Source organism: Myodes glareolus, chromosome 11, assembly GCF_982192425.1.
Source record: "Myodes glareolus chromosome 11, mMyoGla1.1, whole genome shotgun sequence".
NCBI lineage: Eukaryota > Metazoa > Chordata > Mammalia > Rodentia > Cricetidae > Myodes > Myodes glareolus.
The window spans coordinates 53,637,277-53,657,247 of record NC_142036.1 but is presented as its reverse complement, the minus strand read 5'-3'; the positions used below and the strand labels follow the sequence as shown (position 1 = coordinate 53,657,247).

At 39.8% G+C, this 19,971-nt stretch overlaps 1 protein-coding gene across 5 annotated transcripts in view; it reads left to right on the top strand.

Annotated features, from left to right (window-relative positions):
• Window positions 1-19,971, top strand: part of Lrrc9 (leucine rich repeat containing 9) — an 88,809-nt gene that overhangs the window by 29,773 nt on the left and 39,065 nt on the right. For all 5 annotated transcript variants that reach the window (XM_048415877.3, XM_048415878.3, XM_085697546.2 and 2 more), the window contains exons 16-23: window positions 3,252-3,464; window positions 8,003-8,122; window positions 9,870-10,061; window positions 11,305-11,430; window positions 13,910-14,044; window positions 15,441-15,618; window positions 15,924-16,144; window positions 19,483-19,605. In XM_048415877.3, coding sequence (XP_048271834.3) covers window positions 3,252-3,464; window positions 8,003-8,122; window positions 9,870-10,061; window positions 11,305-11,430; window positions 13,910-14,044; window positions 15,441-15,618; window positions 15,924-16,144; window positions 19,483-19,605 — 1,308 coding nt within the window. The remainder of the gene's footprint in view (window positions 1-3,251; window positions 3,465-8,002; window positions 8,123-9,869; window positions 10,062-11,304; window positions 11,431-13,909; window positions 14,045-15,440; window positions 15,619-15,923; window positions 16,145-19,482; window positions 19,606-19,971) is intronic.

The following is a 19,971-nucleotide window of genomic DNA, read 5'->3' as shown; positions in this document are numbered from 1 at the left end:
ATACTTTCATTGTGTGAGCATATTATAGGAGTATTGTACAGTTATAGCATCACTGGGAAAGATGCCTATAGAATAAAAATGAGAAACCTCCTCCTTAACCTCCCACCCCTTCTTTTACCAATGCATCCACCTAATGGTTTTGTGAGTTTATTTTCAATCCTTTTCTGTTGACACAGATGACAACACACACAGCCTAAGATAGTAGAATAAAGCTCCAAGCCTTGATTTTCACAATACACTGCAAACATACTTTGTTTCATTGATGTACAATTTCTTCTTTCTGTGGCTGTATACAATTCAGTAATACTCCGATTTAAATTCTCCTCTAGTGATAACAAATATAAGTTATATGTAGTTTTAGCTATTTAAAATATTTGAGTGAATTTATTATTTACGTATCTTTATACGACTATAGAAGTTCATTGCAAGAGAGAGCTATTGAGAAAAATAGAAAGTCAACAGATATATACATTTTAATTTTTGACATTGCCCCATTTCCTCCACAAAGGTTTGACTATTTTACATGTTTTCCCCGAGTGTGACAGGCCTTGTTTTTTGCATTCTTGCCAAGATGGTGCACTATTATTTTTTCCATTTTCTTAAGCAAAATGAAGAATATTTCAAACTTCACATGCTTGAAATTATTCGCACTGTTACAAGTCACCTGTTAAATTCTTGAATCAGTTCTGTGAGGCTGTTGCTTCCATACTGATTTTTACAATTATATATTATGGACATTGATGCTTTATTTTATAGTGCAAATAGTTTCTGTTGTCTTTTAACTTTACCAAACGTTAACATTTTAATTTGCAATTTGTGAATATCTCACATTTCGGTTCTCTTAATCTTCCCCAGTGTGGATTCTGAATTTTATATCCTTTTTCAAAGGTCTTATAAAAAATCCCTCTTTCCTCAGTGCTTACTTAGTTTATTTTAAAACTTTTGGCTTTTCAAATGTTACCTAGAAATTGCCTTAAATTGTGTGATCTGAAGAAGTAATGCATTTGTTTTCTTAAGTGGATACTGTCTACTCATTGTCCATTTTGATGTGTTTTGAAATTCTACCTCTCATCAAAACCATGTTAAAATTTAAGGAACCTATGTTAAACCTTTGCTCTGTTCCATTGATTGATTTATCTCACTTTGGACTCTAACCACATCTGTTTTGGTTAAATACAACTTGATCATGTGTTTTAAAATGCCATAGGATATATTTTCTTGCCCCATCTTTTAAGAACTTTTCTTATCTATTCTTGAACATTTTGTTTCCTCAGAAAAACTAGAATTAGCTTATCAGTTTCTATTAAAAACAGCTTTTGAAAAAATTCTTGACCACTTTTTCCCCAAACTCTAAATCAGTTATATCAGCTCTGTTTTAAGGTTTGATTGAAATTGTAGTGAGTCTGAAACTTCATTTAAGATGAACTGGTTGTGTGTGTATGTGTGTATGTGTGTGTGGTTATGTGATATGTGTGTTTGTGTGTGTATGCACAAATGTGTATGTATACGTTTGTGTGTGTTAGTTGTGTGATATGTGTGTTGGTTGTGTCATATGTGTGCATAAATGTATGTATATGTGTTTGTCTGTGTGTGTTGGTTGTGTGATATGTGTATATTTGTGTGTGTGCACAAGTGTGTATTACATATTTGTGTGTATTAGTTGTCTGTGTGTGTTGGTTGTGTAATATGTGTGTGTTTGTGTGTATGCATGAATGTGTGTATGTGTTTGTGTGTGAGTGTCTTGGTTGTGCAATAAATGTGTGTGGTGTGTGCTTATGAATGTGTGCGCATGTCGGGGTCAACGTAGGTCATCATCAGGCGTCTTCTATTAAGTCTCATCAATAGAAGAGCAACCTTGTTGCTCTAAGACAGGATCTCTCACAGAACCAGAAGCTCGCTCACCACTGGCTAGGCACCACTGGCTGGGATAGCCCAGCCTCAGTCCCTCCGTGCTGGGGTTACAGGCACACACAGCCATGCTTGGCTTCTTACACGAGTGCCGGGGATTCTAGCTCAGGTTCTTGTGCTTACACAGCAAATGCTCTTCCCCTCTGCACTGTTTCCCTACCCTAAATCAATTATTTTGAATCATCTTCTTGTCTAGAAACATGATGGCTTGCTTCATTCAAATTGAGAATACTTTCTTCTGCCTTTAATATGTTGTACTAAATATAATTCTGGGCATTTTATATTTTTTACTGTTCTCATAAGGGGATTCTGCCAGTCAAGCACACAGAAACTCAGACAAATAATAAGCAGTAGTTCATTTAACTCACATGGCAAAGAAGCCAAGGGGAGGGCGATCCAGACACAATGCCAGCAGGACACGGTGCTTGCTGTTGAGCGCCTGATGGGCTCTGTACTAGCTGGATTTTGTCTCTACTTCTGCAGAGTTCTCTTCTCTTAGTTCCTTTGATTGTTTCTTTTCAGTTCTCTGCTAAGTCTTCTGAAATCCACACTGGGGAAAGGGCTCTGAATTCATGTTTAAAAGATGTGGAGATATGACTTTCTATTTTTCTCTCATATTGCACCTCTTAATTCTTTGCTCTGGAATTTTTTTCTCAGTACTGATTTCCAGGCTGACAATTAATCTGCTGTTATAGTTATTTGGCTTTTTAATATTTATTAAGTATTTTTATTTTAGTATTTGTTTATATATTTATTAAAGTATTTATGCTATTTTCTATAGTGTCTTATTTTATTATAGATTCCAATTCTGCTAAGTTTAAAAAATATACTACGTTTAATTATTTTGCTTTCTTCTAGGGTCAGGTCCATTTGTTTGCATAGCTCTTACTTACTCATTCACAGTTCTTGCTATAATTGCTTACCCAATAACTACAGAGAGAGTAAATAAAATAAGTTTTATTTACTTATTTATTCCAAACATTACATTTCTTAAATGTTATCACTGCAAATGTTTCTGCTTGGAAGTTACATTTCTGCTCTTCCCTTCCACGTTCATCCCTTCTGCTTCATGTCTGATCATTTCTAGACCCATGTTTGTGTTCTGTGTCATAAATTATTTCATATTTACCCTTTTCCAGTTTTAAGAAATCTTTATGGGTGAGAATGGACACATCCATGCTTATCTCATAATCTTGTTGTATGTTTATTTATTTATTAGAGTGATTTTTATTATCCTGGATATTATAGTATAACTGCAAAAGTCAATTCTTTTCTGTACAGCCTATTTGGTTTTTGAAATAACAAATAAGCAACTGAATTTTCAACATTTGAAATTTTTTTAGGTCAAAGTTCACTCCTTATTTTCTACATTAAACACTGTTATTCTAGAAGAAGGCAAAAAATATTCTGAAGGATTAGTATTCTCACAGGAGTTGAAATTTGATGATGAGGTTATGAAGATGGAGCCCAGGATTAAACCCCGCCCAAAAATCATTACTTTGGATGATAAGACGATAATTTCCCTTGCTAAGACTAACATTTACAGCCATATTGTGGTGAGTATTGCGAGAAAAAAATTGGAAAAAGGAAAATTGAATTTGAAGTTTGAATCTAGTATGTGGAGTCTAAATTTACTAAGTTACCCTGTGATGTTGCCAGGAATCACATAACTTGATTGAAAAGTGCCCAACCCCCTTCCGGTGTGTAGACTAGACCAGTATTCTCCAGCAGTCACTGAGTGAGAACCGCATGTGTCATTTTAAGTTTGCCAATGCTTTGCCACAGCTTTGTTAAGGCAAAACTCATTTTAATGATACATTTTGTTTAACCCAAATATATAAAATATTTCAACATGCAATCACTATTAAAATTCATTAAGGAGACATATTAGTATTAAGTCTTAATTTTGGAGTGTATTTTCTACCAATATCATGTCTTAATTAAGTTCAGCCATTTTTGGGGTGTTCAGTAGCCACTAGAAGTAGCTTTCCAGATGGCAAGTGGTTTTATTCTGAATGATCAACAATCTCGCTTTGAATGATTTAGGAAAAAACAAAAAGTTTCTAGTCGGTGTCTAGTATTAATCAATGGGTATAGGAAAGCTTTGTCTTTACATACGAGTCAGCAGAATTTGAGTTACTGATTACAGTGACATCTGTACATTGAGTCAACTCTACTTGAGATGGTAGCCTCCCTTCATTTAAATAAAATTCAGGGCAGGAGAGATGACTCAGCCAGTAAGGTGCTTGCCACCAAGTCTAATGACTTGATCTACAGACCCACACGTCGAAGATTAAACCTACTGCAAGTTGTCTTCTGACCGCCACATGTGTAACACAGTGTGCGCTCACACACACAAATACCTAAGTGGATGGATAGATAAAATAGACATAGCATCTAGCATCCTTTTTCAAAAATCAATAGGAAGGAGGTTCCGGGAGGTGCAGCAAAACCCCGGCCCCTTGCCTGCTTCACTCAGCCTCGTCTAATGCAAATCTGATCATGTAGTTCCACCCACCTCAGACACTCCAACTTAAAATCCTCACATGTTTTGCCATTACTCTAAAATGGTCCCAAAGTCTTTAACTTGGTCTATTGGCTATTGACCAAGTTAAAGCTGTTGACACAATTTCTACCCAAACCAGTGTTATCGTTTTTAAAAAATTAAAAGCTAGACACAAAGGTATCTTGTGGAAAGGGCAGGCACTTTTTCTTAAATAACCCATTAGAACTCCAAGGGTTGCCATCAACTCCACCAATACCCAGCACAGTATGGGGCACACACGAGATGGTCTTCAGTTACTAGTTTAAAATGCTTGTGTTTGCATGTGTGCATTTGTGTGTGCATGCTTGTGAGTGCATCCACATATACATAAACCAGAGACACTGGGTTGCTTGCTTGAACCCGTAGAAGCAGTAAACGGATGGACCTTGAGAAACTAGGATTTTTCCCACATTGCACTATCTAGCTAGGGGTACCATGCGTGCTGAAATACAGATAATGATGCAGAAACAACTTTGATCTTTGATCTTGATTACATCACTCCAGTGCCACATTTTTGGATCCATTGTTCAAAAAGAAAATCCTAAAGCAGCAGAGTGCAAAGTTGAAAATCAGAGAACTTGACAGTTCTATCTCCTAAAATACTAATTTCAGAAGGCATAGCTTTCGAAGTGTTACGAGACTGTGTTCATGGAACTGGGTTGTCACCATTCGCTGAATATTTAAGTCTAGACGTGGTCAGCCTGTCTTGGCTGATTATCTTTACTGTTGGGGGCTTCATGGCATCATGAAGCGCAGAATGGTAGTTACAGAAGCGCTCTTCTTGGTTAGCACATTGAGAAAGACACTTTGAAGTACAACACTGAGAACATAAAAGCCATAAATGTTTATGATAAAGTTAAGTAATAAAATGTCTCTAAAAGATGAATGTGTGTCATTAGACTGAGCCCTGCAGCATGGAATTCTCTAAACTTAAACCAGGAAAACACCCACAGAAAGTGGGTGCTGTAAATAAAAATAGAGGAGAGGAGCAAATAAGATTTCATAGCACTTGGCCTGCTGGGGACGTCTTCAAATTTGTTTGACTGCTTTGATTGACACTTAGAATAAACATGGGTAGACTTTTGCACTTTAAATTGGACTGCACTGCAAAGCCAGTGTTTCTAGGGCCTCTAGCAAGCCTCACTATCACAGTGAGGGAGCCTAGACAGTCTGCCTTCCCTGTCTTTCTGTGCTGTGCATGTGGCAGTAAGATAAAAGAAACTCAGAGTGCATTTCTTCCTTTTAAGCACTACTGTCATTATGACATCAAAAAACAAAATTTACAAAAAATAAAATACAAATATACCCATATATCATATTCTATGACACTGAATTTTATATTTCTTATGGACAATCAAGTGTTAAGATTAGAGTTGTCAGTTGCAAACTTGACTCTTATGTTCATTTTTTTTCACCTGTAATTTGTTCAGAGTTAGTTATGTCTACAGCAGCGAATTAACTGTTAGTTACTTGTTCTAGCTCCATTCCTGCTGTTTTGACAAATGCCCAGACCAAAAGCAGCCTGAGGAGGAGGGGATTTATTTTCACTTATGGCTTTACCATCCATCATGAAGGAAGTCACAGCAGGAACCTGGAGGCAGGAGCTGATGCAGAAGCCGTGGAGGCATGCTGCTTATAGGCTTGCTCTCCATGGCTTGCTTAGCCTGCTCTTCTAGACCACCCAGAACCAACAACCCAGGGCAGCCTCCCCTGGCCTGGAAGGGAGATGAACCCACCCACACCAATAATTCATCAAGAAAATACTTCATAGACTTGCCTATGTTGGAGGAATGCCTGTGTTGGAGGCATTTTCCCATCTGAGGTTCCTCCCTCCAGAGAACTCTAGCTTGTGTTAAGTTGACAAAACCTAACCTGGACAGTATTGAAAATAAATAAATGGCTCTCCCCACCTCAACAACGTTAGTTTCTTTTAATGAATATATATATAAACAATGTAGGAAGGCGGGAATCCTGGACGAGCTTTATAAAGACGAGTTTGACATGGCCTTCTTAAGAACATGAGAAATCTACTTGTTTATAGCTTCAGACAGAGAATGAAAACGTGATTTTGAAAGATGCTAATATCTTTCAGGAACACTGAGAACTTCAGTCTAACTCAGATACAGGGTTGTGAGGGGGGAAGATGTGTGTGTGTGTGTGTGTGTGTTGGAATTCAAAGAAGATGCATGAAGCCAAGGCAGGAAACCTCTAAGGAGGTTAGAGCCATATTGTAGGATGGCTTTTGAAAGTCAAATTCGAACGTTTTTATAATTCAAGGAACAGAATCTCACTTCTAAGATCCTAACTTTGGTGTCTTAGGGGTGATCTTAAGGGCACAGTCAGGCATGTGGTGTGAAGATCCAGTAGGAACTGTAGCCATGGTCCAAGGAGGACTCAGTTAGTAGGAGGCACTGGCATGGGTGAAAGTATGGACAACTGGCTTGAGAAATAGTTCTATAGTCAAATCTATATGGAAAAGAAGGAAAGGGTAATCAAAACACAGTGAAACTCTTAAGCCAAGTAAGCCTTACAGAGAAGATGAATTCCATTTGGGCTATACAACTGTGGCAAGCATCTGTATGAACTATCATGGATTTCCAGAATTGTCTGCACAACCTAGGCTTTCTCCCCAATTCAGTCAATTTAGAATACTCTGAGAAACTGAGTTGTTTCTCCCCGATAGTAACTCAGTTGTCTCTGCAGCACAAGATGATTACAGTGCGTGACCGTGGCTGACGGTACACACCCGAGTTTATTCCACAAGGCCACTGTGACTGCTGGGGTCGGTTAGTTATTCCATGTATTTCCTTGGGCCATTTTTTTTCCCACTTTGTAGTCTACCCACAAATACCTCTTTACGTGGTACCATTCATAACTGGGTTTTGAAGACAGAGAAGCCTGTAGCATCACAGCACTTCTAAACAAAAAACCGTAATAACGTTCATTTTGTGTATCTGAGGAGGAGACGAGCAGAGACCATCTGGGTCATCTTCGATCTTAGGTGGCCTCTCATCTCCTTCTTTAACATTCTGTCCCCTGTTTGAAGACTCTCAGATTTTCTTCCTTGGCCCAGTGGCTCAGTCAAGGTGCTCCCTTGCCATCTCTTTTCTGTGAGGTTTTCTGCCTGATGTCTCCAGTCAGGAGAGCCTCCACTGCACTCCTGCTACCTGATAAGCAGATCCTCCCTAATAAATACTGTAATCAAAATATTTATTCATGAAAAAGAATTTTTGCTAATTGTTAACAAGGATAGACCAAGTCATGTTGTCACCTACCAGGCCCATTGGTGCTGTTATAAACTATCTTTAGCTTTCAGCATCACATAGCATATTATTATGCTCACTGTCTTAGCATCCTCTGGGTGTTATTCAGAACAGCTGGAATCCCATTTTGCGTTATTGTAGATGATTTAATTATTCTACACTTGATCTTAGCCGAAAGACCAAGACGCAATGATAATTATTCTAAATAAAATAGATACTAACACCTAGATTATGTCTCAGAAAGTCATGTATTTTATTTTTTAATTTACATTTTATTTTCCTTCAGAATCTGAATCTGCACGGGAATAGCTTGAGTAAACTGAGAGATCTTTCCAAGTTAACCGGACTTCGAAAACTGAACATTAGCTTTAACGAATTCACTTGCTTAGATGATGTGTACCATTTGGTAAGAGTTGCCCTTTGGGAATGTAAGCGCAAAATCAAATGCATAGAAGCAGGATGAGGAACCTAGAGGGAGAGGAAATGGAGGTCAAAGGAGAGAACTCTCAGTTATAAGGCAAACACGTTCTGGGGAGCTAATGTACAGCACAGGTGGTCGCTGTGTTAATCAGATGGCCTTATTATTTATTTCATTATTTACTATAGAAAATGAAGATGCATTAAAATAAACCATGCAAATGTGTGATGGAGAGCACTCTTAAAGGAGAACTTGCTTGTAAGCAGCCCGTACAGAAAGAGAGGGGACTAGCTACCTAGAGCCAAAGCCCCTCCATCTTGAGCCCCTGTCTGAATCCACCCTACATGGTCTCCCTGCACTCTCCCCTGGTCGTGCTCTCAACCAAGTGTGCTTTGCTCCCATAATAGTTTGGCTTTTCTGTTTTAGGGAAAGTGTGTTTTATTGTTGGCAGCCAGTTATTTCTAATAGTTTGCCGTTATTTCCAAGGCAGTGCACAGTCTGGAATAGCAGAAAATATGATATCACCCCCATGTGAAATCTCATCTTGCCATTATACGTTCTGGGCCCCTTTCCGAGATTTCTGAATCGTTCCCGGTTGTTTGCCTGGAGAAATTTCGGTTCTCAGAACTTGCAGCATAGAGATTAGTGTCGTCCTTGCTGCTGTCTGCTGCGTTGTTGCTAGCAGTTAGAGATGTAAACATCTTAGTGTAGAGTTTAGGATTATTAGAACTATCCACACACTAAGTATGCAGTTATGAAAAATAATTTTGGATAATACATAATTAAATGTGAAAATTCTAAAAGCATACAAAAAGATAGGAAAGTATATGTTTGAAAATAGCAAAACCAATTTTCAGGTTTTTTCTAGCAATAGACTTAAAAATGCTTTCCAGTTTTCTTCCTTTTATTGATTTTTTTATTTTTTCAAATTTTAAATAAATAATGTGTTAATTTTATTTTTGGACAATCATTTGAAACTGTGTAATTTTCTTAATATGGTGGTGAGGATTGATTAGGGCCTTGTACACGCTATGTAAACACTCTACCACTAAACCACCTTTTTACTTTTTATTCCAGACAGGTTTTCAGCAAGTCCCCATGTTAGCCTCGAATTCTTTCTGTAGAGCAGATGGGCCTTGAACTCGAACTCACCCTCCTGCTTTGCCCTCCTGAGCAGCAGGGATCACGGGCCGATTCCATGAGGCCCAGCTTTAGAAAACCATGCGCCTCAAAAACAGAAAAGGATAGAATAAAATTAAATGTCTCTAAGGATGTACTCTGTGAGGGAAGTCATTTCAAAAATATAACCAGAAGTCTGAGTGTAAAGACATAGTTTTTTGTGGGTAACAAGTTGTCTTGCAAGTCACTGTTTGCCACCTCTTGTGCAAAAAAGACCCTGCGGTTCTGTGTTCAGAGAGATGGGAAAGAAACCTATGCTGTAGTCTCTAAGGAGGATTGGCTTTGTGTGTATGCTTGATGGTAATCCACCATTGTCAAAGCCATAATCTAACTGAATAACTGGCCTACAATCTGTCTTCCTCCGAGTGTATAATGTGCTCTGAGGTCTTTCATGTTCCAAGAGTAAAGTCTGAACTGAGAAAGACTTATGGTTACCCCATGGCAGTGTGACTCCTGTGGGGGTTTTCTGTGGGCACTGTAAGAAGACATGTGCTGTGTTTGAAGAAGCAGAGAAAATCACTTGGTAAATACACACTCCTGTTTGTATGTGCCGCAGTATAACCTTGAGTATTTGGACGCTAGCCACAACCACGTGATAACCCTGGAGGGCTTCCAAGGCCTGATGAAGCTGAAGCATTTAGACCTGAGCTGGAACCAGCTGAAGAAGACGTGCGAGGAGATCAACGTGCTGTGCAAGCACACCACCAGCCTCCTCACCCTTGACATCCAGCACAACCCCTGGCAGAAGGTATGTGACAGGCACCGTTAGAAAGGCAGACGCTCTCCTTCGGAGCCATTCTCCCTGCCTTGTTGCCTGACAGGAGCTGAAACTAGGCAAGACACCCCGGTTTCTTGTGCTCCCTTTAAAGTCCTTCATAAGTGAGGGTAGGGTGGTCACCTAATGACTCGAAAGTGATGTCATGACAGAATTCTTGGAACCTGTGACGGTTTGGCCATTTTATTGCTCTAAGAGCGATTGATGTCATAGCCGTTTGCAAACTCCGGAAGGACTCCTATGTTAGAATGCTTTTGCAGTGACACGCAGGCGCCAAGAATGATCCAACATGGTGAGGGAAGCACACTGTTAAAAAAGGAGCAGCATTTTACAATGGGCCCCAAACTCTGGACAATAAACATATAAGTTTAGTTTGCTATTTCTATTATTTATTCTCTTTTTAAATATAGCAATCATATCCCCTAATAAACCTGAATTATAAAATCATTCTCTATCATAGAAAGGAAATTTGAACATTATTATTATTATTATTATACATTTAAGGTTGTCTCCAAGTATTTTAAATGAGCCCAAATTTATAATTTTAAAGATCTTCTTCATTGCTTCTAAAATATAGAGAGAGCCAAACACTGCACTTGAGAGGCAGAAGCAGGAGGAGTGTGAGTTCAAGGCCAGTTTATGTTCAGTAGTGAGACCCCATCTCAAGAATAAATAACTAAATGGCACTTGTAAGATCATGCTTATTCTTTAAAACCTATTAGCTAAATGATCATTTCCATTAAATGGACCGTATTACTGAAATTCTTCTTTTAAGCTAAGTAAATTTGAACAATGTTTTTCTTTGGTCAATGAAGACTTCTTGAATGGTCACTGACTCCCCATAGTCAAGTTGGCCGTCAAAGGCAGGAGGTCCATGCTGAGTCCAGTGCGGAACTCCCTGGTCAAGTGTCTACTCGATAAGCAGAAACGGGCGCCACGGTTTCCATCACCCTTTCACCAAGCCCCTTTCCAACAGCTCCTGGGACTTCCCTCCCGGGGCAGTAGACCCACACCCTGAAATCCAGACAGGTTTATGCTTACAGAATTTATTTCCAACTATTATTTAAAAAATTAAATTGTCCTAAGTTTATAAGTATGCAGTAAGAAGAGAAATGTACAGTTTTCAATTATATGGAAAAGAAGGAAGAGCTACTTTCCCATGCCATAATACCTGTGATATTTTATGCAAATTAACTTCTTGATATTTTTTCCCAAGCCAGCCACATTGAGGCTGAGTGTTATTGGCAGACTAAAGACGCTTACACACTTAGACGGAATCTTCATCTCCGAAGAAGAAACCAGAGAAGCTCTGAAGTTCATTAATGGAACAAAGATTACTCAGGTTGGAGTCAGTAGGTTACTGTTCTTTGTGTTAGGTGGAGCATACAAATAATACTTTTGGTGCTTATTTTCTTTCATTAAGCTTGACATTCTCTCCTAACATATCAATAAAAATCAACATACAGTGATCTTACCATGTTTTTGCCCCAATGTACCCCCACCATACATCCCATATAAATGTCAGCAGGCTTTCTGAATCATCTTGGAACAGCCCCAGATGCCACTCCCCTCCCCCCAATATCTCCAGGACAACTATTTTCTGGTCGCATGAACTTTCTAGAAGCTGCATGAAAATAAACAATATGTGTGTGCTCAGTAAGCTTAGAAGACTTTGGGAAAGCACTTAGCGCAATATCTACTTAGTATCAGTACTGTGTGTAACTGGCTGGAAAAAACAGAACCTGTTAGCCTGTAGGGAAAGAAATGCCTACATTTTACAGATAAAGAATCCTGTCCTCCAGGTGTTGGGGGTGTGGATGAGTGGCAGAACGTTTACTCAGCTTGGGGTAGACCCTGGGCTTGATCTCCACCATTCAAAAAAGGCTCTAGCTCTTTTGCCTACTTTTTGTGGGGAACTTGATGTGAATTCCTTAAACAACTCAACAGTTAGTTTGGAATCTACTCAAAATGAAGCAAAGAAAACTTTTGTTGATAAAATTTAATTAATGCATTGAAAAAAGACTTAAAAGATTTTCCCCAATAGAAATCAAAGAGTACTAAAATTTTTAAGATATTAACACAGAATTAGAAGATAGACCAACAAGTTAGAACAAAGAACCAGTAGAAACTCAGACCTCTGGGAAAGCTTGACAGACAACAGACCCACCCACCTTTGCTGACCAAAGCATCTACTCAGTAGAAAGTGCTAGGGCATAAATACATTACAATTTCGCTGCAAAAGGCAAAACCAAGAATGTTTTAGAAGAAAATATACTTATGATTTATTTTTGAGACCATGGATTAAGAAGTTATTCATAAAGAAGGAATAAAACAGGCATAACCATGAAAGATGGGGTTTGTTCTCAATAAAACTGGCACAACCTTTTCTTAAAGGGTGCTAGAAGGAAAGAGAAACAGACGGGTCAGATGCCAGGGAAGGAGATTTCAGCAGAAGTACCAAAATACAGTCTCTATCAATATCCAGAACATGCACAGAACCAACTGATGGGGCGGGGGAGAAAAAAGGGGGTTTGAGTTTGAAAAGGCATTTTGCTGGGTAGGATATCAAAACAGTCAACTAATTTAGAAAAAGATGCTTTACCATATCAATATTCAAAAATAAAGGTTCAAACCACAATAATCTGCCAATTAATCTTTCAGATTGGGGAAAATTTTAGGTTTCAGTCAGAATATGAGATAGCAATTATAATTGTTACAATTACTTTGGACAAATTATTTGACTCCCCACCCCTCTCTTCACTTCCTACCTCTCTCTCTCTCTCTCTCTCTCTCTCTCTCTCTCTGTCTCTCTCTCTCTCTCTCTCTCTCTCTCTCACACACACACACACACACACACACACACACACACACACTCTATCCCAGCAGTTTTGCTTGGGATCATATTCTCGGAAGAAACCCTTATGTATGTACAGTAGCCACGCACAAGGGCACAAGGATCACCACCTTGGCAGTGTTCTCAGTAACAAAAGCTTGAGACAAAACATCAGTGTTCATGGTCAGCAGAGCCAGTAAGAAAATGCTATACAAAGCTAGCGATGTAACTCAGTTAATACTCAAATGCTTGCCTAACATGCAAGAAGCCTTGGGTTCAATCCTCAGCACCCGCATAAACCAGGCATGGTGTACACATCTGTATCTCCAGCACTTGGGAGGTGGAGGCTGGTGAATCAGAAGTTCAAAGTCATCTTAAACTACTTGGAAAGTTCAAGGACATGCTGGACTACAGGAGACCTTGTCTAGAAAGGAGAGTGAGGAAGGGAAAAGGGGGACTTGGAGGCTACTAACTGCAAATGAACTCCAGCTAAATAGTGTAACAGAGATGAATCTCGTGTGTTGAAAAGGAGCAATACAGCAGAATACACACTGTTGGTTTCCAACAGTTCAAGCGATATAAGGCTTAATGATGTGTTGTGTATGGACAAACAGAACCAAAGAGAAGAAAGCGAGTGAATGGTAGACAGAAATGCTGCAATGGGGACCCTTTCTCAAGAGTGGCCAGGAACGGGCTTGGAATAGAGCTTGCATGACAGTGGTACTGTTCTAGACCACAAGTCAGCCTCGAGAGCTCATGAGATGGACTGAGGAGTACAAACAGTCTTGGAGGTGCCTCAAGACGTTTGCGAAACAAAAACTGAAAGTTCAAACTTGATCTGGATTTGGAAGGTGTTTTAAGGGATAGGAAATGTTTTAAAGTCGTTCATCGGGTTCTTAATCTTCCCTGGGAAACAGAACTTCTTAGCTGTATGTAAATGCACACCAGTGTGCTCCTACTTCATTCACCATGTTTTCTGTTTTATTAGTTAACTCTCTTACAGCATTCCAGTTCCGAAGAGGAGAGACCTCGGATGCTCAGTATCTGGCCTTCCGCCAAAATTCTGACACAGATTTCAAAGTTAGAACCACATTTCCCTCTAACTGGGAACTGGTACTTGAAGGTAACGGTTTATTCTACTAAACCTTATATCATCTTATTTAAGCTGCTCTTTGTATTCAGCATCAACACAAACAGACTAGGAACAAAAATTTAAGGAATAAAGTAAAGTGGGAGCAAAGACTTCAGATGGACCTTGTTTGCAAATGTCAAGTGTACAATGCACTGTGTTTACATGTAGTCGTGATATGATAATTTAGGCCCTCGGAATTCGTTTTTTCTTGAAAAGTTGCAACTTTGTGCCCTTACACTCTTTCCCCCACAGCCTCCCATCTTCATCCCCAGAAACCACCAGTCTTCTCCCTGCCTTCATGAGATTGGCTATTTAGATTTCATATCTAATTGAAATCACAGTGTTTAATATATAATGCATGGCTATCATATTAAATAACATAGCTTAAATATTTATCATAACATACCTTAAAATAGTTATCATTCTAATTGTTAATTATTCTTCAATAAAGTTAGGAGAACATATAAGGCAATTTATCATTTTTAAGGTAATAAGTGTACTGCATGTATGTATGTGTTTCATGTATAAAACATGAAATGCTAGGACCAAGTCTAGATAAATGTTACAGGGAGCTCGTCTTCAACTGTGGTTATCACGGATTTGGAGGTTTAGGATAAAGGTTAGTAACAAACTGAAGAGTGGATTTTTCGACTCAGCTTTAGCCAACTTAATGCTCAGAGACAGAGATCAAGCCAACATTTTAATGACAAGGGAGCAGGAATTTTGGCAAGAGAATTGGGAGTTATCCAGGCCTCAGCCAGGGACGAGTCACAGCCCCAACAGCTTCTTGCTTCATAAGGCCACCTGACCATATCAGAGTCCTTTCTAGTTCAGACATGAAGGTCAGCAATGAAGCTTATCAGACTCTTGAAAATGGGGAATGTTGATGACATTTTTATCATGTAATGTATGTTGATTTTGGGCTGCAGTGCAGATTCAGTGACAGACTTGGTGGTACCAAGTTCTTGAATCAGAATGATGCTTTAAGTGTGTTCCAAGTGAGGTGAGATGACCAGGTTGTTGTATCTACCACTAACAATGAACCAAGTGAGGCTGAGGTAGCCAGGACTAAAACTGGACCAAGCTGGAAAGGTGTGTGCCCTGAGGCAAGGTGTCTCTGCAGCTAAGACTGTCCACAAAGGGGACCAAAGTCCCAGTAGCTGCAGTGGAACCCAACTGCCACATCACTGTGTCCATAACACACTGAATATTCCTATTAGAATCTTTTCAAGCTTCAACTTTCTTGTAAACTAAGAGTTTCCAGTTCCTAAATGAATTCTAGCATTTCCCTGTCACATGTGGACTGTTTTGTTAGCGTTTTAAATCTAATAATTTTGAACTTGTTTGCAAGATTCAGAAGTAACATGTAATATGAATTATTGTATAGATAACTGCCTTAAATTTAGATGGACAACATCTCTTTGAAATCACAAATCTAGAAAAATTGGAGAATTTGAAATGGGCATCATTCAGCAATAACAATCTCTCCAAAATGGAAGGCTTGGAGTCCTGTGTCAACCTGGAGGAGCTCACGCTAGACGGCAATTGCATCTCCAAAATAGAAGGTGAGGTAGAGGCTTGGTAAGAACCAGCGAATCTCAAGTAACTCAGTAACGCTAAGGACAGAATATCCAAAGGGGAAGCTATCTAGAGAGACTTCAGGAAGGCCTGCCTCGGGGTCTTCTGGGTATCTCCTGACAGTACTACTGTGACTGTGTCCTTCTGGAACACAGAGGAAGAAATGATGGGATGGTTTATTGCCTTAAAGTTGCTTAAATTCCCAAGCAGAAGCACCGGGGCAGTGGCTAGCTTGTACTGTGTGACACTAACCTGCTGTCTGAACCGCTCCTTGACTTTGCTGATGTTCTAGGCATCGCCAGGCTGACTAAACTAAGCCGCCTCAGCATGAACAACAACCTTCTCACCGGCTTGGAGAAGCATACTTTTGACAACATGCAGCATCTCCACTCCCTTTCTCTCGAGAACAACAGGATCACATCTCTGAGTGCTTTACAAAAGACGTTCACCCTGATAGAGCTGTACATAAGCAATAACTACATAGCTGTGAACCAGGAGATCTACAACTTAAAGGTGACCGCCTGGGCTAACAAGTCTCCGCTTCTAAAACCCTGTGCTGTTTGTGTATGCTATGTTCACTGAACAGGCTATGAAGAAGAAGGATCAAATATCAAGGTTTATTGAAATACATTTGCATTCATTTAATGCAAATATACAAAGGACACCAGTATGACAGCAACCTGGTAGATTTATGGGGTAACTTTTTACCAACATATTTTAATTATGCAAAAGACTTTGCTTCATTATGACCTTGTCATGGCACATGCAGTTTGCCTTGATCATATTTGTCCCCCTTTATTACGCTCCCTTCCCTCCTGCCCCTCCTCCTTTTCCTCTCCCCACCCCTAATACTCCTTCCCCTTCTACTTTCCCCACTTACTCTGTATATGAGCAAAAGCACACAGTACTTGTCTGTCTGAGGCTATCTTATTTTCCCTGAACATAGTGATCCGCAGTTCCTGCAATTGGCATGCATTTGTTCTTCTTTATGGCTGAATACTATATAATACTTACACACCACCTTTTCTTTATCCGTTCATCCATTGACGGGAGCAGGAGTTCATTCTGTAACTTAGCTGCTGTGACTTGCGCTGCAATAAGCATGGATGTTCAGCTGTCTGCATAATCAGCTGACTTTGGCTGGGGGTCATCCACTGAGGAGCAGTGTCTAGATCTACTTTTAATTTGATGAGGACCCCTATATAATTTCCATGGTGACTAGAATAATTTACATCACTGTCAATCGCATGTAAGAGTTCCTTTCTCCTCACATCACTGCCAATGTTTTCTGTTCTTGTTTTTCTTTTCTTTGTTTTGTTTTCTTGCTGACAGTATTTTTGACCAGGGATAAGACAGTTTGTCGTGTCGTTTTTGGTTTGCATTTTCCTGTTTAGTTCTTGCACTTACTTTTGTTGTTCATTTGGATTTCTTCACTGTGTGTGCCTGTTCAGTTTACGTGTAGTTTATCGGTTGGATTACTTGCCCTTTAGATTTTTAATGTTTTGGCATTTTTATATATTTTAGCCACTAATCCAGTCTCTCATGTTCTGCAGTCTTTCTCTTCACTCTGGTGAATGTTTCTTTTCTGAGAAGTCTTCTTAACGTATGCAGCCCTGACTGTCACCTACTGTCAGCCCTTGCTGGGTTCCTGGTCACTAAAGTCACTGCTGCTGCTGACATCCGTAGATACTCCCTTCACCTTCATCTCTGGCATTGTCTAAGTTTTCTCACTTTACACTAAGATGTTTGATCCATTTTGAGTTGATGTTTTGTTTTGGGGGTTAAATTTTTTTAATGTTTATGCGTGAGTGCTCTGCCTACCTGTACGTATGTGCACTGTCTGCATGCCTGGTACCTGTCTCCAGAAAAGGGCATCGCATGCCCTGAAGCAGGAATTGCAGCTATTTGTGAGCTACCATATGGGTGCTGAGAATTGAACCTGGGTCCACAGCAGGAACAAGTGCTTTTAGCCACTGAGCCTTCCCTCTTGCCCTTGAGTTGATGCTTTTCCAGAGTGAGAAACGGGGATCGATTTTGCTCTTTAACACGTGCGTGTCCAGTTTTCCCAGCATTACTTATGAAAGAAGTTCTTCTACCTGGTATATACTTTTTATGTCTCTGTTGGGAACCAGAAGACTGCATCTGCAAGGACATATTCCTGGGTCTTCTCTTCTGATCCACTAGTCTGCATGTCTATTTTGATTTGAGAACCATACTGACTTTTGTTCTGCTTTTTGTTTTCATTTTGACTCCAAAGTAGTTTGAAGTCAAGTATCTCATTCTCATGCTCAAATACAAGAACCCATATCTTCTGTGCTGGCTTGTTTTATGTCAACTTGACACAAGCTGTAGTCATCTGAGAAGAGGGGACTTCAGCTGAGAAACTGCTTCCATAAAATCAGGCTGTAGGCAAGCCTGTAGGGTACTTTTAATTAATGATAAATGTGGGAGGGCCCAGCCCATTGTGGGTGAGGCCAACACCACTGGGTTGGTCGTCCTGGGTGCTGTAAGAAAGCAGGCTGAGAAAGACCCGAGGAGCAAGCCAGTAAGCAGCACCCTCCATGGCCTCTGCACCAGCTCCTGCCTCCAGGTTCCTGCCCTGCTTGAGTTCCTGCCTTGGTTTCCCTCAATAGATTGTGACCTGGGATATTTAAGTCACTAGACTGTCCTTCCCAGGGTGCTTTGGGTCGTGGTGTTTCATCATATCAATAGTAACCCAAATTAAGACACCCTCCGTCTATCAAAAAAACAATTCTAAAGATTCCCAAATCTGGCATTTTTTAACAGGTCTGTTCTCAGTACAAATTTTCCATAATCACCTCTTGTATTTTACCAGTTTCTCTGAACTTTTTCTGGTCAGTTTTATTTATTTGTTTTGGTTTGGTTTTGGTTTTCTAGTACTGGACTGAGGATCAAACGCAGGACCTCAGGCATGCTAGGCAATCACTCTACTGTGAGCTGTATCCACAGCCCTTCATTCGGATTTGATCTCTTTAATTTTCCTAAAGAAACCACTAACACAAGACTACTATATGACAGTCTTTACTGAAGGGATTAGCTTCAAATGCTATGTGTGGCTTCACTGTCTCTTCAGTTCCTGGCCACTCCCTATGAGTGGTACATTAGTTTCATTTGCTGTGACTGGATTTTCTTCCAAAGACTTGCATCAGTTCCGTCTTTCCCTACACTCAGCCTCTGTCTGTCCTCCGTCTAAAGCTACAAAGGCGGGCTGGGTACCAACAGTGTCAGCAGGAAACCGGCCATCACTGATGCCTGTGGCTTGAGGATCGTGACCTCAGTTGTGAGTGTGGATTCTAGAGTGGATTGCCTTGAAAACTGTAAACTTAGTAAAGCACTGATTGTAGAAGAGAAAAAGAAAACAGGCCCATTGTGGTGTTGAGAAACTTCATTTCCTCCAGTTCACACCTTTATAGGGCCATTCCTTTACTGTAAGGGCGAAATTTCCCATAAGATTGGTTGTCCTACCTTTTCAGAGAGCTGATGCACTTCAAGATTGTTTTTTTTCCAAGTGGCATTGTTTTTCATCCCCTTTACATAGTGAATATGGTTTTCAGTATATGTACATTTTCTCTAGACTTTGCACTGATAATTTATGTAATACCTGTGTCCTAAAAGGGATAATGGTATATAGCATGGACCACAGAAATATTGTATACAATTATATATTACTGGTCTAAAGGGAAACCCTTGTATAATTAAAAGCACTGAAATTTTATGAAATTATAGATAATTCAAATATTAAAATTCAGCATTCTCTAATCCCTGGAAAAATGACTTGCTAGAGTGTGATTTGCTTGTATACATAGACTGAATATATCCTTATTATCTAGGGTTTATGCAACTTGGTCATCCTAGACATGTATGGAAACATTATTATATGGAACCAAGAAAACTACCGGCTGTTCATAATATTTCATCTTCCAGAACTGAAGGCCTTGGATGGACTCCCAATTGTAAGTTGTTTTTATGAATCATGCCGTTTGGTCCGCAGTGCATGCATGTGCACACTCACAGGTCACAAGCACCTCGAATGTTGCTTATCTCTGGTCTTAGACTAAAATCTCACTGTGATCTTTAAAATCTACCTCTCCAAAGCTCTTTTTGGATCTGGATGTTACAGTTCGCACACCTGACCACTTCTTAATCGTCTCATGAGCCAGAGAAGAAAGATGGTGCCCATCTCTTCATGCACTGCTTTCAGGGCCTCCAAAGTGAGTTCAGTGAGAGTGGGCTCAGCAGGCAAAGACCGCATGGCACAAGTGTGAGGCGCTGAGCTGGGATCCCCAGATCCCATGTAAACCTACACAATGTAATCCGCA